Here is a 9,380-nt window from a genome sequence, read left to right as displayed (position 1 = left end):
AGGGCTTAGACATCAGTTGGGGATGTAAAGTTCCTAGCTTTCCTTCCATGCATGGCCTTTTAGGGCTAAAAAGGCCATAATAACATAGTTAAGCTTGCATGAGGCTTCTATGGGGTCATAAAGTTTGCACCTTTATGCCATGGAACCCCTTCTAGATCTTATATCTGAAATGTAAGTTACTTGGGATGTCCAAATCCCAAGGACCAAGGTTCTTGAACCAAAACCCTCATAAAATGGAAGTAAGTAGATCTAATGAATGAATGGTCAAGTTAGAGATTTGATTACCAGAAAGTGATGAGGATGGAAGGAAATCCGAGGATCTATAATCTTCTCCTTGAACCTTGTGGCTCCTTCTTCTTCTTCTAGCTTCAAGAGCACACAAAATTACTCAAGAATGGCTCACACACTCACAAAATGCTCTAGGGTTTCGTGGATAAGGGTTTAGGACTTCGAGGTTGGAAATGAGGCCAAAAGGTAAGGATTAAGATGCTTAAATAAGGTGCAAAACCTTGAAATTATGGTTTCACTCTGGCAGACCTACTCGCCGAGTCAAGGGCTCTCGACTCGTCGAGTAGATGGCTGAAAACCCGCGTCCAAGACTCGGTTCTACTCGACAAGTCTGGGGCTTCTAACTCGTCGAGTAGCTCTATAAAAATGAATAATTTATAAATAAATGCGATCCAAAAACCAGGCGTTACATCATCTCATGAGGTTCTAGGGCCTTCCTTCCTAAACTTTCAATAAATAACCAAACAATCCATGTACTTTTAAATAATTCAATTAATCCTAAAATTAATTTTAAATAAATTTTGATTAATTATTAATTAAATAATATGATTTCTAATTAATATATTATTTTCATAATACATTAATAAACCATTTATTTAATTTATTATTCACATAATAAATTAATCTCTCTTCCCCCTCTCTCTAAAGTCATCCTGTCTAATTGCTAGGTTTGAGGGGAACCCAAAAGGACTGTGCTACTATCAATTCAAGTATATACCAATTTTAGTTATGTGCTTAGACACCTAATCCAACAATGTCGACATGGTGTGGTGAGGTTGAGACCGTACTACTTTGTGTTGTCAATCAATAGACCGGGGCATTCCAACCGAAAGGTTGTGGGCCAGGGCATTCCAACCGGAAGGTTATGTGTTAGGGGTAATCCAACCGGGAGGTTGTGGACCCGATATGTATTAGGCAATGAAACCGAAAGATTATGGGCCAGGGCATTCCAAATGGAAGGTTGTGGGCCAAGGGTAATCCAACCAGGAGGTTGTGGACCAAATATTTGTTTGGTTATATGTTTGTGTGGTGGTACCTTGGGGGATCTCACTAAGCTTTCATTTACAGTTTTAGTTTATTGTTTCAGATACTTCAGATGATCGTGACAATATGAAGGTGTGAATGTGCACATCTTTTGGATTTTATGTTATTGGATTTTGAGATACACTGATTTATGAATTATACTTTTGAAACAATGTTTTTGTAAACAATTATTGTCTTGAGTTTGTCTTGGAAAAATAAAATTTTTACTCTGATTTTTGGGATGTTACAATAATGGACATGTTAAGATAACATTCATGATATTATTCGAATATTTCATAGTTTTTGCATGCGATATTTGAAGTGTAGAAAAATGTTTCTTTAATTATTTTCAAGAGTTTATTTTTTTAATGGCAACCAGAGTTTATTTGTCATGGAATTTCAACTATTTTTCTAAATCAAAACCAGTTATATCTATTTAATGTTTAACATCATTTGTAGTGTTTTTGTTTTGGAGTGATGGAGAACTTATATAAAATTTAGTATAGTTTTGTTTAAATTCATGATTTGTAAAGATTTCCTTATATTGTGTATATCCTCTCTAGGTTGTGTTAGGTTTAAATTGTAATCATGGCTTTGTGCATTCTCTCTATGAGAGTTTTATTAATAAGTCTTTGTTAATTTCTTGTTTTGTTATTGGTTGATGTATGTCTCTAAGATCCAACAAATTTAAACCCGGCGTAAGTGAATTAACTGACTTTGTCGAATTTAACTTTTAACAACTAATCACCCGTTCAATAATAATAATAATAATAATAATAATAATAATAATAATAATAATAATAATAATAATAATATGACTTTAATAACTTAGATAGTTTAGTTTAAAAAATTATACTTAACGTCAGTTTCGGATAATTGTAATCTTTTTTACAAAACGAACAAAATTTCAAAAACGTTAAAACATTCTTAAGTTATCAAAAAAGTTGTGGAGTTCGGAAAATTTAGTTTTTAAAAGCCGATTTCATATAGACGAACAAAATGTTAAAAAGTTATGTTTAAATAATGTAAACAAACAAATGTTATAAAGTTTAAAAAATAAACGTACAACGCCAACAAAAAATAAATTAAAAATAACATTAAAAATATATTCGATTAAAACGTCAAAAAATAAAAAGGTTTTTAAATAAGAAAAAATAAAGATAAATAAATAAATATGATTTATAATAATTTAAGATAATTTTTTTTAGATAATGGATTTAAAAAACTAAAACAAATTTATACCAAATTTATATTAATTTTAAAAAAAAAAAGATAATAGTAAAAAACATTAATAGTAGATGTTTGATAGAATGAAGTCGTAGGTGGGTATTTAAAAAAAAATTGGGAGAGATTTTTTTAAGAACCCACTAAAATAATTACCTAAAAATCGTTATTATCAATGACTATCAAATGAGATATTAAGATAGACGAGGCTTATGAGAGCTTGATTCTTTGGATTTAACAGACATATTATAAACCCGTAAATTTAATAAAAAAATGTCTACTAGATGTTAAAACCAATAATTATTTTAGAAAAGATGTACGGTTAATAAACAAAACCTCGATGGTTTTGGCTTTCTATAATTTCATATAATTTTTTTATTTTATATTATGTCAGTAATTACATCCTAATAATTAGTACGAAACTTAGTTGTACGAATCAAGTTTGTTATATAGAAATATATTAACATGTCAACTTACAATAGGGAATCATCTACATAATCAAAAACCTCATGAATAGTCCATTAGTATATGGACAAACACACATATTAGAAAAGAAAATGCACCCACTATCCTTCTGTTATTTGTTCAACAAATCTCCTTCTCCATCAAAGCATAGAAATAGATCATGAACTCTAACAAGGTTTTCAATTTAGCAGATGTCTCTCCACACAACAATAGTAAAGATTGTTGGGTCATTATCAACGCGAGGGTAAGACACAAATCAAAATTAACATAAACCCGTTTGATTACATCATTTTGTTTTTGACTTATGTAATTGATCATCTAGGTGTATGATGTTACAAACTTCTTGAATGATCATCCGGGAGGAGATAACGTGTTGTTAGATGTAGCAGGTAATTATACATTAACGTATCTATCTTTATATATATTGGAGTCTCTTTCTCTTCATAAAGATTTTTTTTTTTGTTGATACAATCTTAATCTTAGACTACACATAGATTTTATAGAAACTAGCTATATATAAAGACATGTTTTTTTTTGGGGGATTTTAGATAAAGTTTTGATCTTGGTGTCTTAGGTAAAGATGCAAGCGATGAGTTTGAGGAAGTGGGTCATGGGAGTGCTGCAAGATTGATGTTAGATGAGTATTATATTGGAGAAATCGATCATGTAGAAGTAGAACCTCTTTATGATATTTCCAAGAAGTTGGCTTCTAAATATAACAAAAATACCAAAAAACAACAAACCATCACCAAGGAAGACAAAGGATTGGGGATAAATTTGACAATGAAGTTCATTTTGCTCGTTGTTTCCACAACAATCCTCGGAGTAGCTATTGGCTTTTTGTTGTACAAGTGATGTGAAAAAAAAAATGTTATTTTTTGTTGATAATAATAATTATATGTGTTTAAAAGTCCTTTTTGTTGGTTACAAATATGTACGTTCATAACGTGCACCATATATTGTTTTATGACTAAGTGTCATAAAGAAAATGGGAAGATCATCATAGTTAATTGACTATTATACCCTTTTGGGATGATGGAATTGGGTGGGTAATGTCAAATTTATAGCACATTAGTGGGAGGCAATATATCATGGTTAACATCTCCACTAGTGTATTAAACTCGGTCAAATATTCAATAAGGCAATTTTATTCGTGTCAAGCATTTCAAATTCAAGGCAGAATGGCAAACAAAGTGTTGTGCTTGGATGTCCAATAAAATTATCTGTTTTATGACAAAATTATAACAAGATAGAGTCATGAAGAAATAGATAATATTGTATTCCTTCCTACACAATTTGCGAATTGAAAATTGTTTACCAAACCTAAACACCTACAATAAAAACAACTTTATTTCTTAGATCTCGAAGAAGAAAGGATTCTTGAGTCTCCAAAACCACATCAAATCCCATTTTGCCACTAATTTCAATATAAATTGGTTTAACTCAACACCATTTATTATATCAAAGTTTGTGTTGTGTTGATGGATAATGAAACAACATACCAAAAGGTTTTTGGCTTAGCGGTAAAGAATGACTCTTTCAATTAAGAGATCATCGTTAAAAACATAGGTGGTAATTTAGAAGTATATTAGTCGTTTAAAAAAAATGTTAAATTAATAATAAATTTGGTGTTGAAACTTTCTTTGTCACTTATTTTCTATGTTTTATTAATTTACTATTAAATTAATCTCATACAAAAAGATCATCAAAAACTTTCAATTTGTTCTTTATGTTTTTCGCCTTGTCTTTAATAAATGAACCAAGTTTTTTTTACGTTTTATTATATCACTAGTTGTGAAACTCATGTATTACATGAGTTAATTTTTAAAAAAAGTTATATATAAAAGTCTAAATATTTGAGAACTTTAAATGTATAAGAAAATAAGAAAAATATTGAACTATTAAAATTGAAATTTTTTTTTGTATATTTTAAATTTAAATAAATAAACAAAAGAAATTAATAAGCTTTAATTTGAGAATTTTGATATTAGAAGATAAATCTATTAATAAAATTGATATCTATTTATTATTATACTTATTGTAATTATTACATTAAAATATTATATAGAATTTAATAAAATAAAAAACCCATAAAATGACATGCGGAAAAAAATCAATTCAAAATAACCAAAAAATAACATTTGACAAATTGAATGAGAATGTGACATGTGACAAAAAAACATTCATTTATTAGAGATGATTAACTTCAACCCGACTAAGTGTGCGATGGAACCTGTTTATTTAAGTTCATGCAACCGTTTTATCCTAACTACAAACTATTAAGATTCGATAACAAAAAATAACATATGACGCTACGTAAATATAATGTTGTAACAAAACATACAAAACATAATAACTTATTATTATAAAATAAACGAATTAAAGACTAAATTTAAATTTATTGATTACCATTTTGTAACATAAACTCTTTATTAAGGACGTGTTTGATAGAACACTCTAGTTTAAACAAAAAACTTCATTTGGTAGAACGAGTGTTTAACTTTTAGTTTAACAAAAAGCTCCAAAATTAAAAAACTACTTCATGTAGCGTTTAACGAAACGCTACTAAGCTTTTGAAATCAATTTCCATAATTACCCTTAATAAAAATTTGAAAAAAATAATCAAGTATAAAGTAACCGGGAGTTCTAATTAAGTCCTTATTTCTAATCAAACATAATCGTTGTCTCTCGAATAGTTAGTTGAGGGAAAAAAAATTTTTTTTTTTTTTTTGGGTGTTAAAACGGGGTTAATGAATTGGAAAAAATGCTTTTTGCACTAAAAGTATACAATTTTTATCATTTTGAAATCAACACATGCATTTTTTTTAAATATATAGAAGTTACAAAGGATCTTTGGGCAAAAGTTAAATCAATACATTTTTTTTGTATCTATTATATCTGAGACATAATTTGGAAGTTATTGCTGGAAAACTGCAACAGGATAAGATACAAAATTAAAATTTAAACAAACATAACTCCATAATAATTGATAATTCAAAATAAAATAAAATAAAAGTACAGACTGACACAATAATAGAGAAGACAAGATTCTTCCCAACTCAACCCCACCACCCAACACCAACACCAACCCTTTTCCTTTCTCACAAGCAGCTAAAAAAAACATGTTCACATATATATATAACCACAACACACTACTATTTATCCATTTTTGAAACATCAAGATTCATTATGTTTCATCCTTTTCTATTCACATAAGGCCAAATCGGTCATTTTATATCACCAAAAAAAGGGATCTTCATAGTTTTTTCATCATCAGTACAAAATATAGACAATCAAAACTAACTTAAGGCCAAATCGGTCATTTTATATCCCCTCTTTTTTTTTTTTTTGAAGACCTTCTTCTTCTTCTTCTTCGTGTTGTTGACTTGTTAGAAGCTCTTGTCTTTATGTTACAGATCTTCTAGTCTACAATCTGCACTAGGGTTTTTCATGTTCTTTCTTTACAAATCACCCACATAAACATAATCATAATCATAATAAACCTAATCTACACCTACATCTACCAATATCTTCAAACTACGCTAAAATCGTGAACAAAGATTAACTTTTCTTGATAGCATCATCCACTTTCAACCATTCATAACGCCCATTTAAAGGCTTTTCGTTTACAGGATCAAAGTTGTACCTAAACAAACATAATCAAGAATCAATAAATAAACAAAACCCACTTGGGATTTTCATAATTATTTTCGAATAATAAGTGAAAAAAAATGTATATATACTTCTCCATGAACACTCTTTGCTGATGTTTTTCAGGCTCTGTGAAGAATTCATCCATTTCAGTTGTTGATGGAATAGGCCTTGCTGTTGTATTTTGTACTCTGTTTTTTCTGTTTGGTTTTGTGGATGAACCTGGAGTTATAATTATGTCCGGATTCCTAATCAAACTGCATGGTGTTGTTTCTCGAGTAGTTCTGTGATAAATAATGAAAAAAAAGCAGCCATTTTTATCAAGAATGATAAAAAAAAAAAATAATAATAATAAAGATCCTCTGAACATCAAAAGACAAAGTTAACTTGTAATCAAACCAAAAAGAGAGTAATGCATGGAGACAATAGCACGATTGAAATTTGAAGCGATTCTGTGTGATAAATAGTAGACATAATGTTCTTTTCTTTAGAGACAAATAAGTATCACAAGAAAGGAATAAAATTCTGAGAAATTACAAGTTCCAAAGAGGTTTTTGCATAAATCCCAGTAAAAAAACAATTCACTACATGACCAAAATGCCCTTGTGATTTGTGAATCGTGAATTGTGAATTGTGAATTGTGATCGACATAATTAATGTCAACGAACAATTATGTAGTTATAATAAATAACACATTCATGAATGAGAACTAATTATAAAATGTAATTTCTAAAAGTAAAGCCAAAACTTCAGATTTTTTGTAATCTTTTAGGCACACAAAGCATTGAAATATAAAACCAGGGGACAAATTAGAAGGTTAAAGAGGTATAAAGTAACATAAATCAAGATTAACACGAAAAATCGCGACTTTCGATTATACAGAAAAGGAAAAGAAAACAGAGCCCAATTTGGATAAAACTATGAAATTAAGTAGGTAAGAAGAGTATTATTTGACGCTAACTTCAAAGATCAAGAAAGATGGTGACATAACAAGAGAGCATCGTCGAATTTCAGAAATCGTATTCCTAAATTCACGTTGGATATGTTGTTTGTGTTATTATAAATAATGGAGTAATGATTGTACTTGAGGAACTTATAGAACAGAGTTGATGTACAAAAGAAAACAGACGTCATCTATTCCTTGAAATCCAGAACTTTTTTTATTTCCAAACATGGGGAAAATTAAATTAAATAAAGAAAAAAGGATAAAATTTTAATTACTTCACTTTCTTTTCCTCAACAAGTCACTGGAAATAACCAGAGAATGACAGGGAACTGAAAAGCCCTTTTAAAGGGACTTTTTAGGGATGAGAATTACTAAATAAACAGAAGTTCAAATCCCGAAATGTTTTTTTTGTTTTTTTTTTTTTTGAATTAGGTGAAAATTTCAATTTTATTTGGCGTGATTGAGAAAAATATTGGAAGGAATAATAATTCAGAGCTTTTAATCAAGAATAAAATTCTATCAAGAAACCCTAATTCATGGGAAGCAAAAAGAACTAGCAGTCTTTAAAAAGCTCTTTTTCAGATCAAGAAAGTGAGTTAATAATTGAAATATGGCAGAAAATCGAAAAACAAAGGAAACCCCACTTCCATTTGATTAAGAAATTATCTAGAAGGAAAAAAAAAAAACAAAAAAAAGAGAGGCTAATTTGAGAATTTCAATCAAGAAATAAGAAAAAAGGCAAATCCAGAAAAACCATCACGAAAATAAATTACTAGACTCCAATTAAGCAAAATGGATTTCAGAAATGAAAGGAAAAAAAAAAAAAAAAAAACCCACCTTCCTCTACCTTCCATCTCCACCATGTTTTCCCCAAATGAACCTTCTTCATCGTCAATTTCGAAATCTACAGTACCCTTAATCTCAGTTTTTTGACGAATCTCTAGCTCCCCATAAAAAATTTTCTCATCAACCTTCAGCGTTGAAGAATTCGCTCCTCGTAAAGAAGCTTTATTAGGGTTTGTCAGGGCGCCAGTCTCCTTCTGTTTCTTCTCAGAAGTTGGCTTGACTAGACGGCGGCTACGGAGTTGAATGTAGGAACCGGCGCCGATAGAGGCAACAGCAGCGGTAGCTTTTTGAAGAGCTAGGGTTTTTGCACGGGTAAGAACACCGCCTAGTGAAGGTACTTCCATTAACGACACTTCCCCTGTAGTCTTCGACTTCCTCCTCATATACTTGCCCATTATTTGATTCCTTTTATTCAGAGCTGTTCGTTTTCTGGCAGTGTTGTTCCGACGTTGACTGATTTTAAGCTTCGAATCTACCTGAGTTGGGTGAGAAAGATGGTTTTCCGTTGTTGGTTGGAGCGGAGAGGGGAGCCGTTTGCAGTTGAGAGAGAGAGAGAGAGAGAGAGAGAGAGAGAGAGAGAGAGAAGAGGGTAATTTCGAGTGTGATTTCTGTTTAAGGCGAACAAGGGTTTGGGGATTTAACCATTTCTATGACCATAGTATTCGAGAAACAACATGAAAATTGTAACATCCACATAATTCACCCCTGAATTCTTGTTATTTTTATCATATAATCTTATTATTTATTTTATTTAACAAACTTTTTTTATTGAACGATTTAAAAAATTAACTAATTTATCATTATTTGTTTTATTGTTTTATCACACTTTCACATATAACTTATAATTCTATTAAAAATATATTGTAAATTTCTCAGATTTTATTTTTTGGAAGTATAATAATAATATTTTTTTTATATAATTATAAAAATACAAAAA

General features: G+C 29.9%; 2 protein-coding genes across 2 annotated transcripts; one reads left to right on the top strand and one right to left on the bottom strand.

Moving 5' to 3' along the window:
* Positions 1–3,044: 3,044 nt before the first annotated feature.
* LOC145001266 (cytochrome b5-like) lies at positions 3,045–3,910 on the top strand. The gene is made up of 3 exons (XM_078960635.1): positions 3,045–3,244; positions 3,323–3,389; positions 3,575–3,910. Exons 1-3 carry the CDS (start codon positions 3,161–3,163, stop codon positions 3,853–3,855), a joined length of 432 nt encoding a protein of 143 aa, XP_078816761.1. The 5' UTR covers positions 3,045–3,160; the 3' UTR covers positions 3,856–3,910.
* Positions 3,911–5,980: 2,070 nt separating this feature from the next.
* LOC145001895 (cyclin-dependent kinase inhibitor 4-like) lies at positions 5,981–9,075 on the bottom strand. Its single transcript, XM_078961228.1, has 3 exons — positions 8,435–9,075; positions 6,744–6,935; positions 5,981–6,646 (listed from the first exon to the last, which is right to left on the bottom strand). Exons 1-3 carry the CDS (start codon positions 8,836–8,838, stop codon positions 6,562–6,564), a joined length of 681 nt encoding a protein of 226 aa, XP_078817354.1. The 5' UTR covers positions 8,839–9,075; the 3' UTR covers positions 5,981–6,561.
* Positions 9,076–9,380: the final 305 nt, after the last annotated feature.

This window comes from Lactuca saligna, chromosome 6, assembly GCF_052625555.1.
Source record: "Lactuca saligna cultivar CGN05327 chromosome 6, ASM5262555v1, whole genome shotgun sequence".
NCBI lineage: Eukaryota > Viridiplantae > Streptophyta > Magnoliopsida > Asterales > Asteraceae > Lactuca > Lactuca saligna.
This window is presented reverse-complemented; position numbering and strand designations above follow the sequence as displayed.

Coding starts and splice junctions, on each gene's coding strand:
- LOC145001266 (XM_078960635.1), top strand. CDS start 3,161: ATGAACTCTAACAAGGTTTTCAATTTAGCAGATGTCTCTCCACACAAC. Junction 3,245..3,322: donor GGGTCATTATCAACGCGAGG/GTAAGACACAAA, acceptor TTGATCATCTAG/GTGTATGATGTTACAAACTT. Junction 3,390..3,574: donor CGTGTTGTTAGATGTAGCAG/GTAATTATACAT, acceptor TTGGTGTCTTAG/GTAAAGATGCAAGCGATGAG.
- LOC145001895 (XM_078961228.1), bottom strand. CDS start 8,838: ATGGGCAAGTATATGAGGAGGAAGTCGAAGACTACAGGGGAAGTGTCG. Junction 6,936..8,434: donor GAGATGGAAGGTAGAGGAAG/GTGGGTTTTTTT, acceptor TATTTATCACAG/AACTACTCGAGAAACAACAC. Junction 6,647..6,743: donor CAAAGAGTGTTCATGGAGAA/GTATATATACAT, acceptor ATGTTTGTTTAG/GTACAACTTTGATCCTGTAA.